Raw genomic sequence first — 23,225 nt, 5'->3', positions numbered from 1 at the left:
TTATCAGCGATAGAGTGTCGGGGTGAAGTCTGAGGGCCCAGGAGGGGAAAGGTGTGGGCAGTCTAGTCTTTCTCTTTTCCAGATGGGGGGAGGTTTCAGCATGGTTGACTCAGGTTCTCTCCTCAGAGCTCCATGAATCTGCCTCCAGACAAGGCCCGGCTCCTGCGGCAGTATGACAATGAGAAGAAGTGGGATCTGATCTGTGACCAGGTATGGGGTTTGGGAAAGAGGAGGGAGGTGGGAAGTTACGTCTTGGGCTGGCTAAGGCTGTGGGGCCAAAGGCATTGACTGCAGCCTTGGCTTCCTTGAGAAACCGTGGCCTAAGCTTGGCCTCATCTGTGTTTACTTTCTTTTCCAAGAGGATTCTCATAACAGAGACAGGGCCGGCAGGCCAAGTTCCCCTCTGTCTCCCACAAAGAGCTGTCTTGATTTATTCCAATGGGCAATAGTGTGAAGGTGGTTTGTATAGATCTGGGGTATAGGATTGGCCATGCAGGTTCAAGTCTATGCCTGACAGGGTACTCAAAGGACTGTTGATCTCACACTCTATCTTAGCCCTGGGAAATAGGGTTTTTATCATTATCTCAGGGCCTCTAGGAATGAGAAGCCCCAGGCTCTAGTTGTCTGTTCCTAAATCTCAGACGAGTCAAGGTCTGGAAACTCTACCTGCATGAACGGTGTTTAGAGCTGGAAGAGAATAAAAATCATTACTTTGCTCAGAGTTGAGAATCTTCTGATACATATGACCTGGCTCTTTCCTCTGCATGCAGTTGAAGATCATGAGTCATGAGTCTGTGAACTCAGACCAGGCCTGTAGGCAGGGCTGGGAAAATTGGCTTTTACTTTTTTACATCTTGGTAGAAATGAAAGTATCTGGCAGAGTGTGAGTAGTGTGTTTACCCAGCACTTTGCTATATACAATTTTATTATTTCTTTTCAGGCTCTGAGTGGAATCGTAATAGCTAACATTTATTGAGTGCTTGTTATGGACCAAGTACTCTACACATATTGAAATATCTCATTTAATCATCACAAAACCCTCTGTGGAAGACAGTGTTGTATTTTATAGATGAAGAACCCAAGGCTCAGTAACTTGCCTAATGCTAGAAGGTGATGAAGCCAGAGTTGAGCTCAGGCAAGCAGATGCCAAGTCTTTGCCAACTGTTCGGTTCCACTGCCTCCCCAGGTCATGCTGCTTGACATAAGCTCGGATTATGCTTCAGAGATCCTAGTCCAAGTCCCTTCTCCACCAAAGGTCCATTTCCTGTGTTCTGCATTAAGAGGAGTTGGTTAGCACCTGCTAGGGGTTTCGCGAATAGTAATCCTTTGGTATTGAGGTTCTTTATTGATGATCTCTCAGTATTTTCTAGGTCAGATAATTTCACCTGTTTCTCACACCTTTCGTTTTTTCCTTTCATTTGTTTTTAGGTCCTATTCTCTAACATTGTATCATTCTATTAGACATTTTTCAACCCCTCCACCCACCAACTCTTCAGATATCTTGGTGGTGGCAGCCCTAATAGGACCAGAATGCTAAGGGGTACTCAGTTTCCTTTTGGGTCAGATGAAGAGGTTGGGCTAAAGTAGGGCGTGGTCCCATGCCCTTTGTAGAAGGGAATCAAGGGATGATCTTGCTGAAAGTAGCCTTCAGTATTTGAGGTTGCTTTGGATTGTTGGGGTCTGGGCAAGAAGCAGTGTTTGCAGCCCTGAGCTGTGTTAGTTCAGCAAAACCAGTCTAGTCCCAAATGCAGAGTTCAGTGCTAAGAAAGCTGGATTCTACAAGGCCAAGCTCCTCTCCCCTTGACCTTCGTAACCCATATCTATTAGTTGGCCAGGCAGTGAACAGTATTTCCCAATCATGTCTTTTTTTTTTTTTCTCAGAGAGGGATCACACTCTGTTGCCCAGACTGGAGTGCAGTGGTATGATCATATTTTGCTGCACCCTCAAACTCCTGGGCTCAAGGGATTCTCCCACCTCAGCCTAAGTAGCCAGGGCTACAGGCATGTGGTAGCCACCATACCTGGCTAATTTAAAAAAAATTTTTTTTGTAGAGGCAGTCTTGCTATGATATCCAGACTGTTCTCAAACTTCTGGCCTCAAGCAGTCCTCATGCCATGGCTTCCCAAGCCCAATCAAGTATATTTTTATTTTGGGTGCTGTTCACAACTCTGTAATCCCCAACATCTTTGTAGCAAGCAGCACACTTTTAAAATACTTTTTGACACAGGAAAATATTTTAGGCTCAGGGTGCTCTAATTAGAGGAGGAAGAGCTGGTAACAGATGGGAACACCTGGGGATAATAAGTCAAGGAAGGGAACCTCAAGTTTGGATGATGTCTAGAGCCAGGTGACAGCTTTGAGAGGCTGAGTCCCCTCACACTGAACACTATGAGTGCTCTGCTTCCTCAGTGCCCTCCTCAGGTCTCTGGTTGTCTTTGTGTATATGCATATGCATGTTTCCCTTACAGGAACGATTCCAGGTGAAGAATCCTCCCCACACTTACATTCAGAAACTCCAGAGCTTCTTGGACCCCAGTGTAACTCGGAAGGTGAAGTATGAGGCAGAGAGGCCCCATCTTGTTGCCCTTTATAGTCTTGTGGGGTTTGGGGCAAACCCTTTGACTTGGATATTGGACATCTGTTTGTTTCTTAGCAATGGGAGTTGGATTTCAGGGTTCTGTAGCCAGGGGCCTGGAGTGGCTGGCCAGTAATGGAGGGAAGGTCTATAACTGCCCGCTTGTATTCCTCTCCTTTTCTTCCCTTTTTACAGAAGTTCAGGAGGAGGGTTCAGGAGTCAACCAAAGTACTAAGGGAGCTGGAGATCTCTCTTCGCACCAACCACATTGGGTAAGTTGGATTGGCTGCAACAGCCTCTTCACCTGGCCCCAGGCTCTTGGCTGGGCACCCAGAATCTGGTGTCCTCTAAGAATGGTGTGCCTGTTCATCTTCCCTGCCATGGGGCAGAGTTGCCCCTTGAATGGCTTCTAGCTTCCCAGAGCTTTGGACTGTTTCTTTTCTGGCTTTTCCATCCCCTCAGCTTTGCCAGCTGCTGACTAGATGTTTCTGGCAAGCTTGGGGCCTCTCCTGGAGTCCTCCGCCTGTGGCTTTGAGTGGAAGACATTCCCACAGCAGCTGAGACTGGAGTCTGCCTGTGTCTTGGTGCTGGGCCAAGCCAGGCCCAGAGAAGGCTGAGGGTGAGGGGAACATAGTGTATTGGGTAGCTGAGACCTAGTTCCCATTCGGTAACTATTTGGACCTTTTGGTGCCTGGAAGATTATTTGCTTGTTTGGGAGAAGACAATCTTAGTTCATGAGCAGAAGAAGCTTCCTTAAGCACCAGGAAAGATATAAGGCAATGGGGGCCAGGAGCTGCATGTTTTCTATATTCACAGATCCTGGTGCTGCCAACCTATTGATAGGGCCCCTAGGAACTGTGTGAGTCTTTTTTTCCAGTCCCTGTGTGGGAAACCAGGAATTGCTGAACAAGCAAAGGGCTCATGTGCGAGGTACAGTGAAAGAGGGTATTGGCCTCAGTGTTATGAAACTGTAATCAGCAAAGGTATATGCAAGTGAGAGAGAGAAAGTGTGTATATGTATGCATATGTGTGCTCATGCAAAAGGACAATGAGAAAAGGACAGTGAGGAACACATAATGTAGAACTGCAGGCAGGGATACAGACCTGATAGAGGGCCTGGCACAAATGTCCAGTACTTGTGAGTGAGCAGTAGAGGCCCGGGTGGGGGCGGGGTGCCCAGGCTTCCTGACAGTGGGGTAGAGAGAGCCAAATGTCATCATCAGCCTTTCCCCTCCTGTCATAGCAGCGGCCCACTTGTCCACCCCTAGGCCGAGCCTTCCTGGGGTTCTTTAGAGGGAGGGGATACCTGTGTATAGCCAGCAGCAGCAGTCACAAGGGAAACAGCACAGGAGAGAACAGGAAAGGGATGGTTCTTGGCCTCAGTAACTGTGCTCTGTTGGCCAGAGTATGGCTTCTGTACTTCATCTGTGAACCAGATATTGAAAGCCAAGCCACTGAGAAAGGTATGGTCAAGCCTCCTCCTTTGTTTGGTGAATCCTTCATGGAAGGACAAAGTGGCAAGGGCTGCTTAGTACCCCTGTGTGTAAGGACAAGAATGACACCGATGGCAACCCTGAGCACTACTTGCCACCCTGAGCCTCCTACCACTCTGCATTCCTCCATAGGTCCCTTCTGTCCCTCTCAGCTGTTATATCTTCTATTTGTTTGTTTGTCTTTTAAGATAGGGTCTTGCTGTGTTGCCCAGGATGAAGTGCAGTGCCGTGATCATGACTTACTGCAGCATCAATTTCCAGGGCTTATGTGATCCTCCTATCTCAGCCTTCCAAGTAGCTGGGAGCACAGGCGCACGCCCATGCCTGGCCATTTTATTTTATTTTATTTTATTTTGTTTTGAGACGGAGTCTAGCTCTGTTGCCCAGGCGCAATCTTGGCCCAGTGCAACCTCCGCCTCCCAGGTTCAAACCATCCTGCCTCTGCCTCCTGAGTAGCTGGGACTACAGGCGTGTGCCACCATGCCCAGCTAATTTTTGTGTTTTTAGTAGAGATGGAGTTTTGCCATGTTGGCCAGGCTGGTCTCGAACTCATGGGCTGGCTCAAGTGATCTGCCTGTCTTGGCCTCCCAAAGTGCTGAGATTGCAGATGTGAGACACTGTGCCCGGTCTGCCTGGCCATTTAAAAAAAAATATTTTAGTAGAGACAGAGTCTAGCCTTGCTTCCTAGGCTGGTCTTGAACTCCTAGGTTCAATCCTTCTGCCTTGATATTCCAAAGTAGAGCCACTGGTACCCAGCCCTATTTTCTTAAGTCTTGCTGAAGTCATATGAGGATCTGGGTGTGCTTTTCTTGGGAGAAGGCCACAGAGCAGTCTATGACAGTCCCTTCTGCCTGCCCCCTCTACCTGGTGCCTGCCCCGCTGGCTGCTAGTCAGGAGCTAGGTCCAGAGCAGCGTGGTTCCCAGGCCTGGGGCCTCTTGGCCGTTGGCACACAAGTTAGAGGTCCTGGACCTGGTCCTTTGTTCCCAGGGATTAGCTCAGTGCCTGGCATTTTAGGCATGCCTGCCATCTGAACTGCGGCTTCTCTGGGTAGAGTTATGTGGAAGGATGAGGATCTTTCCTGGATTTCTGGGCAGGAAGAGTTTGTCAGATTGTCAGGCTGGCGTGGGGGTGCTTCAGGGTGGTAGGAACCCAGGCCAAGGTGGGGAGAGGAGGATCCTGCTTTGGTCACAGCCCAATCAGCCCCAGGGCTTATAGAAGTTGGGTATGCAGGAGCAGCAGATGGGAACTCAGGCTCTGGAGAGGGGCAGCCTGGGAAGTGGGATTCCAGAGCCTCTCCAGCTCCTCCTCTCTCCCTGGTTTGTATTGGTTTCTCTGCCTTGCCTAAGCGCCCTTTAACCTCTCCTCAAAGTGTCAAGATCCCGAAATAGCAGTATAGACTCAGACAGGAAATGAGAAGGGGGTGGGGAGCTGGAGAGCAGACAGACAGGAAACAGCAGGCCTGTTGGCCCCCAGAGAGGAAGCTAACTTCAGGCAGCTCCGGTGTCAGTCAGCTTCAGCCAGAGCCTACTGCCAAATCTCAGCTGGGCCTGGTGCTGTAGCTCCAGAGTCTCCTCGTAGCTTGGGGTGTGGCTGGCCAACATGGCGCTGGTTTTCCAGCTGTTGGGGAGAAGAGGCCCTGCAGGGCAGTTTGGGCAGAGCTTTCCTATAAAGACCACCAGAAATTCTGAAGGAGTAGAGCACTCTAGATTAGGGTTTCATCCTGAGTGTTTTATGTCTCTGTGCTATGGAATGAACCTGTCATATAACAAACAGCTCCCTAGATTTGCCCTTGACTTTAATTCCAGGAATATCTCAGCCCAAAAGGACTGAAAGCAGAAGGGAAAAAAATGCTCTGGGATATGGTCCCTAGGTGCTTTGTTGTCTACCTTCCTGGCTGAGGGGGGCCCAAGTCCTCAGGTTGACTCTGAGTGGTCATAGACATCCTGGAGTTCCTTGAGTTCCTGATCATCCCCCAAGCCTTCTGTGGTTTGATGTGACTAAATACAGAACTCCTATACATCTCTGTTTGCTCACTGCTTTTCCAAAACTGCTCTCCTTAAACTTGATAGAGAGTGCTTTGCCCCAGGATGCCTCAGTTCCAGAGCTCTCCTTGACCCTTCCTGCTGGCGTCTTGACTGAGACTTCAGTCAAGTTAGAGACTTGCTGGCTTTGGTCAAGCACAGCTCTGCACACAGGCCTGTAGTAAACGCTCCTGATACTTCCTCAATTCTTCCAACAAACACTGAGTAAGACATGCCTTTACTCAGTAAAGGAGGGATGCAGAAAATGATTGAGCCCTTAAGGACGGCCCTTAAGAAGGGAGTACCTGGGAGCTTGTTTGTCTAAAGCATCTTCATGATAAAGCAAGTGGTACTAGAAGGGCCTGTACTTTCCCCATCCCTGGCTCCCCTGCCTAGGGGAGGTCCCTGACCATGGATGGGTCTGTCATGGGTTTTGATCTTCAGAATCTTCCTAGCCTGGTGCTAGGTTCCAGGAAGAGGAGGTGTTGGGTCAGAGGTATGTCACCCTCCTCATCCTTGACCCACTTCAGCAGACCCCTTTCACTGTGTTTCCTTTATCTTCAGGTGGGTGCGGGAGTTTCTGAATGATGAAAACAAAGGCCTGGATGTGCTGGTGGATTACCTGTCCTTTGCCCAGTGTTCTGTCATGTGAGTACCACCCCAGGGCTAAGGTTGGGGACCAGTTGGGGAGGACATAGTTCCATTCTACTTTGATAAGAAAGGGCGAGAGTTCAACAGTAGAGATGGAAATGGGAATCCTGGACAAGATGGAGTAGTTCAGGCAGTGGTGTGGAAGTAGGCAGGCAAGCCGCAAGATGTCTGGGGATCAGTGAAGAGGCACTTGGCTAGAGTGGAAGATAAGATGCATCTTGGAGAACAGGAGAGAGATATGGAAAAGGAGCTTGAACTCAGAACCCAAGGGATCCAAATGCCAAGCTGTGAGCAATCCAGGGAAATGTCCTGGCTTCTGGTAGAGATGCCCTGGTGGGATCCATTCATCTTTGCAGAGTTGTCTTCAAGAAGCAACTCTGGGTTTCCAGATGTGAGAGGGTTCCTCCAGGTCATTGTTGAAGAACCCAAGAGCAGTGAGCATGACCTTTTGACTTGGATAGAAAAAGGAAGCATTCAGGAGTCTTTTTCTAGCAGGCATGGGGGCTTGGAGGCAGCCAGAAGTGAATTAGCACATAAAAGGTGGCCTGGTATAGTGGAAGGAATGAGAGCTCTTGAGTCAGACAAAGCTGGGTTCGGGTCTCAATTCTGTTACTTACTATCTGTGTGACCTCAAAGCAAGTTTGTATCTTCTATGAAAGGAGATCCACACTCCAGGGTTGTGAAAATTAGATGATACTGTATGTTAAAGCATTTAATAGTGTTTAGAACATACTAGGTTTGTATTGTGGTAGCAGGCCTACTGTTAATTTCATTATTATTATTTAAGGTGGTATACCCTCCCACAATTACCTGAATATATGGAATTACATAATAAAAATGGTGACCAACACATTTAGACTTATACCTAAGATAAGTCAGCCCTAGGAGACCAATCTTCTGGTTTGCCCATAACTTTCCCTAGTTTTCCCCAGCGTCCTGGGAAACTCCTCCGTCCTGGGACTTAGCCCTAACTTTTTTTGAGACAGGGTCTTGCTTTGTTGCCCAGGCTGGAGTACAGTGGCGTGATCTTGGCTCACTGCAGGCTTGACTTCCTGGGCTCAAGCAGTCCTCCTGCCGCAGTCCTGCTTCAGCCCTGCCGAGTAGCTGGGATCACAGGTGTGTACCACCACGCCAGCTAACTTTTTGCGTGTTTTTAGTAGAGACGGGTTTCACCATGTTGCCCAGGCTGGCCTTGAACTCCTGGGCTCAAGCGATCCACCCTGCCTTGGCCTTCCAAAGTGCTGGGATTGCAGGTGTGAGGTACTGCTCCCAGCCAACTTCCACTTTTCTTACTACTATCCTTCCCCACTTGGTCATTCTCCTTTGTCCAGCCAGTCTTCAGTGCCATCTCCTTAGGAATTTGAACTGATGCTTCTATGTTTGGCGCCTCTCTTACCTTTTCCAGGTTATCCTCTGTTAAAATCAAGAGTGGCCCACTTTGCATTCTCGTCTTAGCAGAAGTCATAGTTCACGTGATTCTTTTAATCTTTTAAAAGATTAAAAAAAGATTCTTTTTATAGAAAGAAATGAAAAACATTTGCTGAAATAATTTTTCTTAAAAAAATTCAGAGCTTTTATAGTAAAAAGATATAGGTCATTTTTCCAAATAAGCCTATCTCTCTTATTTGAAAAGCAAACAAATTCCAGCCGCCCTAAACCAAGAGTACCCTGGAACCTCAGTATTGTAGTGTCCATGGCGGTACCTTTGACTGTTTTAAAAAGAAGGACTCAGTATTGGGGAGAGAGTATGTATTTTGGAAAGGATTGAGAGGGAAAGGGTGAGGCCAAATAGAGTTTGAGTGAAGACATTTGTTTGTAAACTGCATATATCAGTACTAGAGGATACAGTGTTGTTACCGATGGAATCAGCAAGCTGTTTCCCTGTCAGGGAAGTTCCTCTGATGTCTACTTGAGAGCCCCATTAAACACCTCCTGATCAGGAGGACACTAAAGCCTGCTCCTACTTCCTTTGGAACATTCTGTCTTCTGTAGATATCCCTTCTTATTCCAGAAAGCCTTAGCCTCTGTGCCTTTGACACCATATTTGGGCAGAATGCTTCTTGAGGAAAAAGAACCTGCAAGAGATGCTCCCTTAGTCTTTAATGACCTACATGGAGGAAAAGGACAAGAAGAGAAGGACTGTTTCTCAGAGGGGTGTATCTGCAGTGAGGATGTATAAGAGAGGAGTCTCTAAGGGTTTGTGATCTTGGCTGTCTTCCTTATCCTGACCACATTGACAAACAGCTGATGGTGGTCTGGGCACAGTGGCTCACACGTGTAATCCCAGAGCTTTGGGAGGCCAAGGTGGGAGATTGCTTGAGCCCAGGAGTTTAAGACCAGCCTGGGCAACATAGCAAGACTCCATCTCTACAAGAAAATTTTCAAAGATTAGGCAGGCATGGTGGCATGCACCTGTAGTCCCAGCTACTCAGGAGGCTGAGGCTGGAGGGTTGCTTGAGCCTAGGAGTTTGAGGTTACAGTGAGCTATGACTGTGCCATCATTGTACAGTCTGTACTCTATGGCCTGGGCCATAGAGTGAGACCCTGTCTCTTAATAAAATAATAATTCCTGATGGTGGAAGACATATGGTTCCAGGAGCAGAAAGTGACAAAGAACCCATTCAGCTCCTGCAAAGACTAGACTACAGGACCCTGGTCCACAATCTCAACTTGCAATTTCTTACCCCAGGGAAGCTGAAGCCCAGGGAGCCACTATACCTGAAAAACCTAGAAACCTCAAGTAGCCAAAACCGTAGAGAACCTGGTCATTAAAACCCAGTGCTAAGATGGGGCAGTGGTGCTCCTCCAAAACATAAAGGACTGTCCCACTCTGGGTTTGCCAGAACCCCCTTTCCCTTCCATTCAGTCCTGTCATGCAGAATCAACTGGACTCCTTCAAGGCACTGAAAGGCCCTTTGGTTGCTGCTATTGGCCAACTAGCAAGACCTGCAGTTGGGCCATTCCCCACCATTCCTTCTACGGGGCAGATTCTCTGTGGGAGCCACAGCTTCCTGGAGATGCCCCGTCTAAGCTGGAAGTGCAGAAAGACTGCCAGCTCCCCAGTGGCCCATGGGGAGGACACTCCTCCTGGAGTTACCTGGCCAGTGGGGAGCAGAGGAGTTGGCCTCCATCAGCTTCCTATCTCCTTAGATTCCCCTCCTGGTTGCTGCCTGTGCCTCTTCTGCTGCTGTCCTGTGTTAGTGGCTCTTCCAGCTAGGATCAGGTCTCTGCTGCCCAATTCTGCTTTCTCTCCTTGCTATCCCTGCTTCTTGTTGCCCTAGAGGCCTGAAGTGTGAGGATGGGCTCGTTGGGGGGCTTGGCACTGAATTTCTCCTGTGTATGTGCCTGTGTGTGCGCATGTGTGTCCTTTCATGCTCCAGGTTTGACTTTGAGGGTCTGGAGAGTGGTGACGATGGTGCATTTGACAAACTCCGGTCCTGGAGCAGGTCAATCGAGGACCTGCAGCCACCCAGCGCCCTATCGGCCCCCTTCACCAACAGCCTCGCTCGCTCTGCGCGCCAGTCTGTGCTCCGGTATGTGTGCTCATGCTCTGCCCGCCTGCCTCCCACCCTACCCTTCAATGCAGGTCTCAGGTTCAGTGGTGAGTGCTCATGCTCCTCCCTCCACTCTTGCTTCCAGGCTCAGCTCTCTTGCCCTCTGCCTGCCAGTCTGTCTCTGGTCTGTCCTCTCTGTCTCCTTGACTCTGCCCAGCAGTCTGTCCTGGGTAAGTACATGGTCTTAGCTGCACCCACCCCACCTGGGGTTCCAGCTCTCCCCACCCCTCCCCACCCCTCTCTGGGGGACTCTCTACTCCTCACTCTCACTCTGCCATTCCTCGTGGGCCTCTCGAGCAGTGCACATCTCATACAGATCCTTGGCCTTCACTGGGTGATCCAGCTCCTGTCCTCATTCTGTTTCCCTCTAGCTCTTCATTCTGCCCCATCATCAGCTTGGAGACCAGCTTCCACCCAACCTGCCTGCCCCTCGCATTCCCTTCACTTCTTCCTTTGAGCCTTTTCTCTGTAAGGCTGCAACGTGCTCATTTGTCTGCAGTGCCTTAAGAGCCGTCCTGCCCAGAGGTAGGCGGATGGACTGGATGACTTCTCAGTGCTCCTCGTTACTCTGGAAGGCTTTCCTTTGGGTCCAGTAGCCCTTTCCTTGGTTATCTATCTCTCTTGTGGCCATGCTTTTCTCCTAGTCTCCTTCGGCTTGTATCCCTTGAACACTGTTTATTATTCTTGTCATGCATGAGCAGATACATGTCTCCTCCCTTTTCCGTGAAACATCACTGAGAGGATGGAGAGGTGCAAAACCAGGTATAGCCCCATGGCCCCTCTAAGGCCTTTGGGGATCAGCTCTGCCTTTTCTGGGATGGGAACCAAGATGCTCTTGTCCCATGGTTTGTGCAGAAGGTACAGCAACTGGAAGTGGGTGGAGGGAATTCTCAGATGAATGTGTCTCTGGACCTATCTCAGGGACTAGGAAGACCTGTACAACTACTGTTTGTATTTTGAAGGATCTCTAGGGTTTGGGCACTGGTTATAAAGCTGGGATCCTGAGTAGTTGCTGACAAAGGCCTACTCTAGGGAGGTAAAAACAGTCTGACCTCCCTGCCTCCTGCACCCTGTCCCTCTTGGCTGCTCATTCCCATTTTTTGCCACTGCTAAGGGGCAGCCTGCTGTCTGGGTGATGGTGAGTGCCCCTAGATGCTTCACCGGCAGCCTTGGCTCCCACCTGACTGCCTGGCCAATCTCCCCAGGTATAGCACTCTCCCTGGGCGCAGGGCCCTGAAGAACTCCCGCCTAGTGAGCCAGAAGGATGACGTCCACGTCTGTATCCTTTGTCTCAGAGCCATCATGAACTATCAGGTACGGGGGAAGCACTAGCCATGGGTGCTCTACATCTTCTGCCTCATCTGCAAAACCAGGAGAGCTAGGAGGGCACCAGCTTATAAAAGACAGGTTTGCTGGTGGGCCTGCAGTCAAGGAGATCGGCTTTGCTCTCCCTTCCCCACCATCAAGGTACCCGCCTTCTGTCCTTTCCCTTGCAGTATGGATTCAACCTGGTCATGTCCCATCCCCATGCTGTCAATGAGATTGCACTTAGCCTCAATAACAAGAATCCAAGGTGAGTTCCTTCCCTCCCCTTTCCTCCCCACTCTGTCCAGGGATCTGGAGATCTGTGCTCCATGTATTCCTGACAAGTCCTGCCTGGCCTTGGAGTCCTGTCAGAGCCTTGGTTTGGCCCCCCTCACCTCTGCTGGAGAAGTATCCCTGGCTCCCCTCTGGTCTACACAGCTTAGTAAGGGAGCAAGTCCTCTTTCTCCCACCCTCTCCTTACCACTGAGGCTTTCTCCACTCTCCAAAAGGACTTACCCAGTCAGGGAAGTGAGCTGTGTGGTGGTCAGGATGGAGAGCTAGGGTGTTAATCTTCCTTCTTCACCCCTTAGGACCAAAGCCCTTGTCTTAGAGCTTCTGGCAGCTGTGTGTTTGGTGCGAGGAGGTCACGAAATCATCCTTGCTGCCTTTGACAATTTCAAAGAGGTCAGTCTTTTGGGGGTGTGTGTGTGTGTGTGTGTGTGTGTGTGTGTGTGTGTGTGTGTGTGTGTGTGTGTGTGTGTGTGTGTGTGTGTGTGTGTGTGTTTATGGGGTAGAAGGCAGGGAGCCAGGTAGGTAAGCACCATTTCCTATGATCTGCAGTGATTTTTAACATCCCAGTGCTTGGCTAAGCATCCTCTCTCCTGAACACCCACTGTTTTTAAAACCAGAACTTTAGTCTTATTGATCTTAGTGCCAGGAAACCTCCTGATTGGCCAGCTAAAGTTACCCTCAGCTAGCTGAGGGCTGTAGTCCAGTGGTCCTAGTTTGGCCCTGCATCCAAATCACCTAAGGAGCTTGTTAAAAGTATAGATGCCTATGCCCTACTTCAGGCCCACTGGAGGCCTAAGTGTATGTACTTTAAGAGACTCCCCAGATGGGAGTCTGATGCGGTGAACCCAAAGCACATGTGTTTGAAGTGGGAGGAGAAGGTAAGCAAGGGTGTCTCTTGCATTGTTGGCTGTTATTGGTGAGGGGAGAAGGAACTCCTATGTGGAATTTCCCTAGCCCCTGGGCCTGCCTCTGAAACCCCTATCTACTTGAACATAGGATTCCTCGACATCCAGCACAGCTGCTGGTCCCACCCCTTCCTCTTCTTTGGACCTCTTCCCTAGCATCCATTGTTCAAGCCAGGAAATGGCTCTTCCTCCTTGAAGCCCAGAGGCTCAGAGGAGCCTCTAGACCCCTCTTGGAGAGGGCTTTCCTGTACACTGGCCCCTCCCCTGCATCCCCACTAGTACTGCAGCCTCCTGTCTCACCCATGGCCTTCCTCCCTTCCTCCTCCTTTCCCTCCTTCTGTTAATAACTTGGCAGCATCAGAATCCTATGTTTCTTCCTGGCCTATCCCCAGAGGCACCTAAAGCCCAGCTTAAGGGCACAGGCATTACTGAATTCCCTCAGCAATTTGGTGGGGGACCACAGACCCAGAGCCAGGTTGCAGGTCCAGGTTTTCTTTCTTTTTTTTCTTTTTTGAGATGGAGTCTCACTCTGTGGCCCAGGCTGGAGTGCAGTGGCACAATCTCAGCTCACTGCAACCTCCGCCTCCCCGGTTCAAGTGATTCTCCTGCCTCTGCATCCTGAGTGGCTGGGACTACAGGCATGTACCGCCACACCCGACTGATTTTTGTACTTTTAGTAGAGATGGGGTTTCACCATGTTGGCCAGGCTGTTCTTGAACTCCTAACCTGAGGTGATCTGCCCGTCTTGGCCTCCCAAAGTGCTGGGATTATAGGCATGAGCTACTTCACCTGGCCCCGTTTTCTTTATAGTGTCCAGAATGGCCTATTAAATATATAGAGTTGTGGTTAAGCTTGGTCTGAACCAGTCTTTGCCATGATGTTCCTGGGAGCCAGAGCACAGGGGCTTGGGTTCTGCATGGAGCAGATCCTTTCACTGAGAAAGCTTGCTTATTCAGGTATGCAAGGAGCTGCACCGCTTTGAGAAGCTGATGGAATATTTCCGGAATGAGGACAGCAACATCGACTTCATGGTGAGGCACTGGGCCTGGGCCTGGCCCATATCCACCAGGGCTGTGTGTTCCTTGAGAACAGTGGTCAGGCCAGCAGTGTATCTTGATATTCCATGTAGAGCCCAGAATGATTCTTTCTATTCAGCAAATGCTTCTTATCCATCTGCCCACCCCAGAGAGCTCTTAGAAGCTTCAGGACATCGTTTGTATATATCAGATCTACCTCCTTTTCCTCTTCTCTGTGGCCTTTTTGTCCTTGAATTGGATCCTTTTTGAGCTGCCTTTCCTTTCCTAAGCTCTTCCTCTAGCTTCTCTTCCCCCAGGGCAGGATCTTCAGCTAGGTAAGGTTGTCTCAAGGAATACCTGCTGATATACAAGGGAAATCACGGACCTTTATCTTCACTTACATCTGTTTTTCATGTAATTTTCTTGTCTTTATCCACTGAATATTAAATGACATTTTAAAATTAAAATACTCTTATTGCTCCCATAAAGACTTAACTCTTCCCTGTAATTATCCACATGATGATGATGTTCTAACAGCCTTCTATCCTCCTGGTCTCTTGGCTCTCCTTTGCCTTCCTGTTGCTGCTTCTCTGGGCTGCTGCTTCTCCAGGTGGCCTGCATGCAGTTCATCAACATCGTGGTGCACTCGGTGGAGGACATGAACTTCCGGGTCCACCTGCAGTATGAGTTTACCAAGCTGGGGCTAGAGGAGTTCCTGCAGGTGAGCTAGTTGGTGTCCTTGTAAGGTGAGGTGCTCTGGGATCAGTTTAATCATATCACAAATGATTTTTCTAAGTGTCTAGTCCTTGATGCTCCTGGGACCCTGCCTGTCTTCTGTGACCTGGGACTCAGGACCTCCTTCAAATAACTCGCCAGTCAGGCACCTCCATGGGGCGAGAGTCTGACATGGCCTGCAGCAGGAACTCTTTGGGAAGCAGTGGTGAAGGGGAATGAGGACTAAGTTTTTCTCAGGTTCCCCTGATGATCTGCCTGCTCCTACAACTAATACTACTTTCTGCTCTTCCCCCAGAAGTCAAGGCACACAGAGAGCGAGAAGCTGCAGGTGCAGATTCAGGCATACCTGGACAACGTGTTTGATGTTGGGGGTTTGTTGGAGGATGCTGAGACCAAGAATGTAGCCCTGGAGAAGGTGGAGGAGTTGGAGGAGCATGTGTCCCATGTAGGTGGTCTTCCTCTGCCTGCCAGAGCCACTGTTGATGGAAGCTCAAGTTATCAGGAATCCTGAACTGACCTGTTTACCTCCAGATTGAGTCCTAGGGAGGCTTTAGAACCCACCAGGGCTCTCAAGACCATACACTGGCCTGAGCCACTGGATCATCCACCAGTTGGAACACACACCACCTCCAGGGCTAGGCATGAGGTGGCATCGGTCTTGCCAGAGTCAAAATGTAGCCTTTGTCTTGTATCTATTATTGGGATATAAGGGAGCCACCTGACTAAGCTGCCTTTGCGGCCTTGTGTTGAGGGGTTCGACTCAGCTCTTGACTAGGGTTCAGGGTGTGCTGAGTGCCCAGGCTTTAGGGCCAGCACAGAACCTGTCCTTCCTGTTGTGCAGCTCACAGAGAAGCTTCTGGACCTAGAGAATGAGAACATGATGCGGGTGGCAGAGCTAGAGAAGCAGCTGCTGCAGCGGGAGAAGGAACTAGAGAGCATCAAGGTAAAAGTACTCTGGGGAAGGAAGTCCCTGACTAATCCTGGGCTCCAGGGCCTTGGGGTTTTGCTTTTTTTTTTTCCTGAGTCATGTCAAGTTCTCTAGGATTTAGATCTTGATTCACTCTTGAAGTTCTCAGGTGTGGGTGGGCTGATGATTGCACCCCATTTTTTTAGTTGGAGGGGAAAGCTGAAGCCAGTGTGAGCCAGACACATACATAAGAGGCTGGGAGCAGCTGGGGCAACCACGAGCATTCTGGAATTCCAACCCAGGCCTCCTACCAGCCCATCCCATTGATTTTTCTCCCCCCTACCCCCATGTTCCTCCCCAGCCATGCTTAATGATCAGGGGTAGAGTGACCACGTGCTCTGTGTATTAGGGTGTCCACCAGGTTTCCTAAGTTGGCAGAGCAGGTGCTGCTTGTATTTCATTCTCTTCTTTATTTTCATTATAAAGTCATGCCCCTAACCTACCTTCTCTTCCAGAAGAACATATGCTGGCTCTGTTGAGCTCAATATGTATCTGTACCCAGCCTCTGCTAAGCATTTATATTGGGAGCTATGGAGGATACAGAGATGGTTAAGACAGGGTCTTGTTTATAGGGGGCTTCCAATTGAGCCCTTATATAAGGCCAACTGAAATTGAAGCAAAGTGAGGCCCAAAGGGCTATGGAGAGAGCAGCTATGTCAGACTGGTGGTTGATTAAGGAGAGTTTCACAGGGACAACCTTTTTTCTTGGGCTTTAAGGGGCCCATGCAGTGAGAATTGGCTGGAGCGGAGAGGACACTTAAGGGTGCCAGCGGAGGGAGGCAGCTTCTGCTTCCCTCTTTTGTTTTGCTGCCTTCCAGCTTCCCCATTCCTCTACCTGGATTTCTGCTACTCTGAGCCTCTGAGCACCCTCACAGAGACCCTAGTTAAGAGAACCCTGGGTAGGAATTCTCACTCCTAGGGGCAATGACTACTATGCCTTCAGCCCACTTTTCCCTTAATGGTACTGTCTGCCTGTCAGGAGACATACGAGAACACAAGCCACCAGGTGCACACCCTGCGGAGGCTCATTAAAGAGAAGGAGGAGGCCTTCCAGCGTCGATGCCATTTGGAGCCAAGTGTCCGGGGCCTGGAGTCTGTGGGCAGTGAGGCCCTGGCCAGAGTAGGCCCTGCAGAGCTGAGTGAGGTCATGCCACCCTCCGACCTAGACCTTCTGGCTCCAGCCCCACCCCCCGAGGAGGTCCTGCCTCTGCCTCCACCACCAGCTCCACCCTTGCCCCCTCCACCTCCCCCATTACCAGGTAACCATGACCCCTGGGAGCCAGCAGGGGCAGCCTCATTGTGGGGACTGACTTTAGTCATAGTCAGCGGTGTCTTCCTCAGGAAGAAGCTGGGAAAATGGCATCATCTGAGGACTGGGAGGCTATAAAGTCAGGGTGAGGGAGGGCTGGAATCCGAGGGAAGCTCAAGTTATCAGCACAGGGATGCCCAAGGGCAGATGTGGATCTGTTTAGATGCTGCTCCGAAATCCTTTGAAGACAGCCAAGGAGAGGCTTAGACTATAGCCGTGGAAACTGGGTCAGAGACCAGCAAGAACTGTGCTGTCAGAGTTAGGATTTCTGGGAGCAGCTTGAGCAGATTTAATGTAGGCTCCTTCTCTGAGAGTAAAAACAGAGAAGGTGGGTCTGGCAGAGGAGAGAGGCAGCCTATGACTCTTGACCCCTGAGTCACTGTGTCATTCCTTCTTCCCCCAGACAAGTGTCCCCCAGCCCCACCTCTCCCTGGTGCTGCACCCTCTGTGGTGTTGACAGTAGGCCTGTCAGGTGAGTGTCCCCAGGGCTCTGGGCAGGGCTGGTGGGACCAGGGGTATGTGTCCTTGGCCCCTGTGTCACTGATCCTCCTTCCAAATTAGCCATTCGAATTAAGAAACCTATCAAGACCAAGTTCCGGCTGCCTGTCTTCAACTGGACAGCACTGAAACCCAACCAGATCAGTGGCACTGTCTTCAGTGAACTTGATGACGAGAAGATCTTGGAGGTAATAGGACCTGGGGTCCAGAGTGGTAAGATTGAGCGCTGGGGACCTGGTTGCCTTTTGAGCAGATCTGGTCTTAGAAAAGCTGTCAGACAGGGTGAGGCCAGGTTCAGCTTCACAAACCCTTCATTCTTGAGTGTATATATATTTCCAGTTATGTCAGCACTTCGTGTTTGTATTCATGAAACATTCCAGAGTGACAGAGCTCTGGGCCAATGCTGGCTAGGCTGTCAGGAGGTCCCCCACTAGTATGAGGCTACAGCATTTTCCCTGCTCGTCTATTCTTGCCAGGACCTGGATCTGGATAAGTTTGAAGAATTATTCAAGACAAAAGCGCAGGGCCCTGCCCTTGACCTCATCTGCTCTAAGAACAAGACAGCGCAAAAAGCTGCCAGCAAGGTGACTCTGTTAGAAGCTAATCGTGCCAAGAACCTGGCCATCACCCTACGCAAGGCTGGCCGCTCAGCTGAGGAGATCTGCAGGGCCATTCACACGTGAGGCTCCCACTGACCTAGCCCTGGTTCCTAGTCAGTTGGCAACCCAGTTCTCCACCAAGAAGCCTGGCTTTCCCTAGATTCAGGCATCTGATAGAACTCCCTCCCATCTCCCTAGTCATCCACTGGCTTGGCCAGAATTTATTGCATCTGTGCTGGCAATTCAGCCCAGACGTTCACCCAAGGAGCTCTCAGTCTATTGGGAACAGTTCAGTAACATGGAATGTTCCCCCAGTATCATTGCTGATGCTATGACAGATGAGGCAATGGGTCCTCTGCCTTTGGCTGTGCTCTGTATGCAGTCCCCTACCCAGTCCTAGGAGCTTGGAGAATAAGCGAGATGAAGGAAAACGTGGAGAGATGTGAGAGCTGAGGTGGTCCCTCCCTCCTACACAGGTTTGACTTGCAGACGCTACCTGTGGACTTCGTGGAGTGCCTGATGCGCTTCCTGCCCACAGAGGCTGAGGTGAAGCTGCTGCGGCAATATGAGCGTGAGCGGCAGCCCCTGGAGGAGTTGGCGGCTGAGGACCGCTTCATGCTGCTCTTCAGCAAGGTGGAGCGGCTGACCCAGCGAATGGCTGGCATGGCCTTCCTGGGGAACTTCCAGGACAACTTGCAGATGCTCACACCGGTATGGCCCTCTTTAAACTCATGGTCCTGGACAGCTGTCCCTCCACCTTCCATCTGCTAGTCACCTCCCCTGCCCTTCCAGTCCTTCTAACCCCTCCCTATCTTTACCCCATCTCAGCCTGGTGTTACTTCAGTGTTTATATTGCCCTACAGCAACTCAATGCCATCATTGCAGCGTCCGCTTCCGTGAAGTCTTCACAGAAGCTGAAGCAGATGTTGGAGGTGGGAAGAGGTTGTGAACAGGGGTGCTGGGGGTTCTCGGGTCCTAGGTGGGGGCCTGGGGCTATACAGAGAGAAAGGAGGAGGACCTGAGCCTGACCTGCCTCCCACGCATCCTTTGGACAGATCATACTTGCACTGGGGAACTACATGAACAGCAGCAAGCGAGGAGCTGTGTATGGCTTCAAGCTCCAGAGCCTGGATCTGGTAAGATGGTGAGGGCAGTGTGGGCCAGGAAGCCTAGTGGGCAGCAGTTGTGGAGCCAGAGTGCTTAGCTTTTATGCACTGCCCTCACCCTCTCTCTTAGCTGTTGGATACCAAGTCCACTGACCGGAAGATGACACTGCTTCATTTCATCGCCTTGACAGTGAAGGAGAAATACCCAGACCTGGCTAACTTCTGGCATGAGCTGCACTTTGTTGAGAAGGCTGCAGCAGGTGAGGGGAGCCTGGCTGGGTGGGCCTGCCCTCACATCCAGCCCAGGACAATCCCAGGAAGCTATGAGGAGAGGGAACACTTGTTTCTGGCTTTTGTTATCTTCTTTCTGACCACTTCAAAGCTTTCCGCTGGAGCCATAAGCAGGGGCCACTCCAAAGGGAGCCTTCCTCCAGGCGCCAGGCCTGGCCCAGCCCAGCCCTTCCCAGCTAGGTGCAGTGGGAGCAGGAACAGGAAGGGGACTGGTGGCTCTTTACTCCCAACTCCCTCAAGCTGGCCCCAGAGATCTTGTGTTTGTGTATGATGTATGTGAAGTGCCTAGAAAAAAATCATAAAGCCCTCTATAGGCATGAGGTAGCTGCCCCACCCATGAATACTAGGGCAGGCCTGAGGCAGTTTCATTTTGGAGACCAGCAGTCTCTGCGGCTTGCCTGCCTTTGCTACTGTGTTCTTTGGGGTCATGAGATCAGTTTCTATTCCATTCCCTCCCCCTGTGAGGGTTCAGCTAGCTTGGTGTGCACTTCCTTATGTCCATACAGGTATGTGAACATGAGTGAGGCCATGCTGAGGGGGAGGGCCAGAGTTTGATGTAGCTCTGGCTGGGAGGTGGGCATGCCAGGCCCTAGGCAGTCCTCAGCCAGGCTTTTGGTGACCATAGTGTCCCTGGAAAACGTCCTTCTGGACGTGAAGGAGCTGGGCCGGGGCATGGAGCTGATTCGGCGGGAGTGCAGCATCCACGACAACAGCGTCCTCCGGAACTTCCTCAGTACCAACGAAGGCAAACTCGACAAGCTCCAGCGGGATGCCAAGACAGCTGAGGCAAGCACGGGGTGCAGGCAGGTGGGAGCAACCAGGGCCAAAGCGCCAGGCCCCTCTAGGTGGCCTAGTTCTGTTTTTTTTTAATCAAGCAGCTGGCTGGCTATATGTGGGGGAGAGAGCGCTTTGGGAATGGCCGGCAGCTGCCTCTGGAGACACGTACTCTTGGCGGCCCCGGGTTCTCTCCAGCTCACAGGGGCCTGGGTGGTTGGTTTTCCTCCCTTTGGCCCTGAGCTCTGCTTTTTGCAGGCCTCTCACCTGTGGTGTGGGAGTATAGGAGCTGGGCTGCTTCTTTCTGCCATGGTGACCCGTTCTGCCCACCCCTTCCCCAGGAGGCCTACAATGCAGTTGTGCGCTACTTTGGCGAGAGTCCCAAGACGACACCTCCTTCTGTATTCTTCCCAGTATTTGTCCGATTCATTCGTTCTTACAAGGTGAGCTGCAGAGAGCTTTTTAAAAAGTTTGGTTTAGAGAAAACTGGTTGTGGGAGAGAAGCCTGGGCTTAAAGTATAGGCCTTTTCCGACTCCTCCTCCGAGTCCTGGGAAGGGAGTGATGCAAGCTGGCGACAGGCCTCTTAGCTGTGAACTGGTGGGCAGGGTGGGGGCCCAGGCCCTTCCTGTCATTGTTTGGGGCAGGAAGTGCCCCTCCAGAGGTGGCCACCTGGAGTTAGCAGGTCCCACTGCCACCCATTCTCTTCAGTGTCAGCCCCTCCCCTCACAGCCTGTGAGCCTCACCCCCCACCCATCTTCCACTGTTCTTAGGAAGCAGAGCAAGAGAATGAAGCCCGAAAGAAGCAGGAGGAGGTAATGCGGGAGAAGCAGCTGGCTCAGGAAGCCAAGAAACTGGATGCCAAGGTGGGTGGGACCAAAAGCTGGGGCCTGGAGGAGGGCAAGCCAAAAGAGTGGGGGCTGGGGGTCAGAAGGCTAGAGAAGATGAGAACTTGGAGTGGACAAACCACCCAGAGGGCCAGTGGGCTGGCATCCAGAGGGATGGAGGGAGGGCCTTTGGAGATTCCTAGCAGTGCACAAGCAAGGGCATTCTCAGACTGCACCTTGGGGCAGGAACCAGTCCCACATTAGGTTTGTGATGACTTCCTTCCCCTCCACATTCTTGGCCCTAGACTCCATCCCAGAGGAACAAGTGGCAACAGCAGGAGTTAATAGCAGAGTTGAGGCGGCGCCAGGCCAAGGAACACCGGCCTGTTTATGAGGGAAAGGATGGTACCATCGAGGACATCATCACAGGTGGGGCTCTTTTCACTCCCTGGGGCCTGGCCATTGCACCCAGCTCCCAAAGCTCAACCTAGCCCCTATGACTCTCCTCCCACCCTCCACCATGAGGCCTGACCACTGTGTCTCTCTCCTGGGCCATAGTGCTGAAGAGTGTCCCTTTCACGGCCCGTACTGCCAAGCGGGGCTCACGCTTCTTCTGTGATGCAGCCCACCATGATGAGTCAAACTGTTAGCCCCCAAGGCTGGGGCCCTTGACAGGTACTGGGCACAGCAGCTGCCCCTTCTGCATGCCCATCTCCCAGGATTCCTGCCGGAGACCACAGGCACACCTCCTTTCCTGCATGACTTGCAATCACCCTCTGGCAGCCTCCCAGCAATGGGAGCACATACTTCTTGCATGACCCATGCTCTGAGAAGCGTGGCATATCCCCTGCATGTATCCTTAGGGAAGTGGTTTCTCTCCCACTAATGCTGTCCTGGCTTCTACTAAGACCCAATGGGTAGGGAGTCGCCAGGCCAGTGTTGAGGGCAGGCAGGACCAGGCTGACAGTTCTGATCTTTGAGGCTGAGGTTGAGGGTCCATTCCTGGGCCTAAGGAGCCTTTCCCTAGGGTTCTCTTCTCATAAGAGCTCTGGCAGTAGCTTCTGACCAGGAGCTATCAGATGTCCCTTGATCTGTTTCCTGATGTCCAGTCAGCCTGGGATCTTTCCCTAGCTTCTGGCTCTTTCTGAATGTCTACTCTCTACTGCCCAGCGGCCTCTAGTCACCCTGACCTGATCCTCTGAAATGCAAAGCCCAGCAATCTCCCCAACTACCCCTCAAGCAAGCCTCCCCTTTATCTGCCTTACTGCTGGCTCCTCCCATGTGGAGGTTTATCTGTGGGGCTGCCCTTGAGGGCACTGTCTTGGCTCAGCCTCCCTTCCTGTTCACAGGTCTCTGTCTTCCCCCACAGGCCTCCACTGCCAGCCTATTGTTGTTCGCCACCAAGCCAGGAGTGCTGCGCTGCCCAGTGGCCCCCCTCGGGCTCCAGGCCCCCACTGAGACCCTCTTGGAGGCAGAAGCACTTCAGCGTTCAGAGTCCTACAAGTCCAACCAGTGGACCTGGAATTGGCCAAGGGCCCAGGAGAGGACTATGCTGCTCTCAACACTGTCTGCCCCAGCTCCTGAGGCTGGATCTTTCTACTTGTGCCACTATGGGCACTAGGTCTGTAGGTCTCTGGTGCCTCCAGTACTGCACTTTGCTCCCAAGATCTTTGACTTCATTTCCTGAAGGGTCACCAAGGGTCAGCCCAGGGCTGAGAAAAACCATTTCCAGCTTTAGCCTATACAGGGCACGTAGATCTCTCTCCCACTAGAGCCCCGAGTGCTGACAGGAGAAAGCAACTGTCTTTTTTTTCCCTTTCTTTTTTGCAGGCCCATGGGCAGCTCTGGTCTAGATGTATCTAGGCTTACAGAGCCCTGGGACTCTTGTCAGTCTAAGTTCATCTCTTTCTTACCAGGAGCTAGGCCCTCTGCCAGCTGTGCCCACCTCTGCCCATTTCATTCTAGGCTCACACTTTTCCTTGTCAAGGTGGGCAGAAGAACAGGTTTTCTTTGCACCAATCCCTTTCTGCAGATGGCTGGAGAAGGGGTGTGCCAACCCTTTACCTTCTTTCTTCAGCTACGTTTTGGTTTGTTTTTTGGCAGGGGACAGGGAGCATGGTGGTCTTAGCTGACTGTTTGCTCCACTTCCTGTTTCTCCTCTGCCCCTAGAAGGGAATGTGGGGCCCACTTTTTTTGTACATGTTCCCCCTCCTTTTCCTCTTGTACATAAACCCCAGACTTTCCCTCCCTCAACAAAGGCTTGAAGCACCAGGCCTGACTCTGCCTCCTCTTTCTTAGCTTACAGGGC

General features: G+C 51.2%; 1 protein-coding gene across 7 annotated transcripts in view; it reads left to right on the top strand.

The window, feature by feature from the left end:
* The window catches only part of FMNL3 (formin like 3), a 61,452-nt gene extending 38,264 nt beyond the window's left edge, over nucleotides 1-23,188 (top strand). For 4 of the 7 annotated variants that reach the window (XM_012441261.3, XM_012441258.3, XM_012441262.3 and 1 more), the window contains exons 2-27: nucleotides 127-210; nucleotides 2,470-2,550; nucleotides 2,772-2,848; nucleotides 6,656-6,739; nucleotides 10,123-10,275; nucleotides 11,502-11,610; nucleotides 11,793-11,869; nucleotides 12,192-12,285; nucleotides 13,754-13,828; nucleotides 14,424-14,534; nucleotides 14,844-14,993; nucleotides 15,390-15,491; nucleotides 16,495-16,774; nucleotides 17,228-17,296; nucleotides 17,386-17,510; nucleotides 17,799-18,001; nucleotides 18,398-18,632; nucleotides 18,785-18,853; nucleotides 18,977-19,057; nucleotides 19,158-19,287; nucleotides 19,944-20,104; nucleotides 20,434-20,535; nucleotides 20,864-20,956; nucleotides 21,223-21,346; nucleotides 21,476-21,592; nucleotides 22,287-22,372. In XM_012441261.3, the coding sequence (XP_012296684.1) occupies nucleotides 133-210; nucleotides 2,470-2,550; nucleotides 2,772-2,848; nucleotides 6,656-6,739; nucleotides 10,123-10,275; nucleotides 11,502-11,610; nucleotides 11,793-11,869; nucleotides 12,192-12,285; nucleotides 13,754-13,828; nucleotides 14,424-14,534; nucleotides 14,844-14,993; nucleotides 15,390-15,491; nucleotides 16,495-16,774; nucleotides 17,228-17,296; nucleotides 17,386-17,510; nucleotides 17,799-18,001; nucleotides 18,398-18,632; nucleotides 18,785-18,853; nucleotides 18,977-19,057; nucleotides 19,158-19,287; nucleotides 19,944-20,104; nucleotides 20,434-20,535; nucleotides 20,864-20,956; nucleotides 21,223-21,346; nucleotides 21,476-21,567 (2,955 nt within the window). In that variant the 5' untranslated portion in view covers nucleotides 127-132 and the 3' untranslated portion in view covers nucleotides 21,568-21,592; nucleotides 22,287-22,372. Of the gene's footprint in view, nucleotides 1-126; nucleotides 211-2,469; nucleotides 2,551-2,771; nucleotides 2,849-6,655; nucleotides 6,740-10,122; nucleotides 10,276-11,501; nucleotides 11,611-11,792; nucleotides 11,870-12,191; nucleotides 12,286-13,753; nucleotides 13,829-14,423; nucleotides 14,535-14,843; nucleotides 14,994-15,389; nucleotides 15,492-16,494; nucleotides 16,775-17,227; nucleotides 17,297-17,385; nucleotides 17,511-17,798; nucleotides 18,002-18,397; nucleotides 18,633-18,784; nucleotides 18,854-18,976; nucleotides 19,058-19,157; nucleotides 19,288-19,943; nucleotides 20,105-20,433; nucleotides 20,536-20,863; nucleotides 20,957-21,222; nucleotides 21,347-21,475; nucleotides 21,593-22,286 lie in introns of those variants that run through there. The other 3 variants (XM_012441260.3, XM_012441259.3, XM_012441265.3) reach the window with 3 other exon arrangements.
* Nucleotides 23,189-23,225: the final 37 nt, after the last annotated feature.

Source organism: Aotus nancymaae, unplaced genomic scaffold, assembly GCF_030222135.1.
Source record: "Aotus nancymaae isolate 86718 unplaced genomic scaffold, 86718_ANA_hifiasm-v0.15.2.pri h1tg000016l, whole genome shotgun sequence".
NCBI lineage: Eukaryota > Metazoa > Chordata > Mammalia > Primates > Aotidae > Aotus > Aotus nancymaae.
This window is presented reverse-complemented; position numbering and strand designations above follow the sequence as displayed.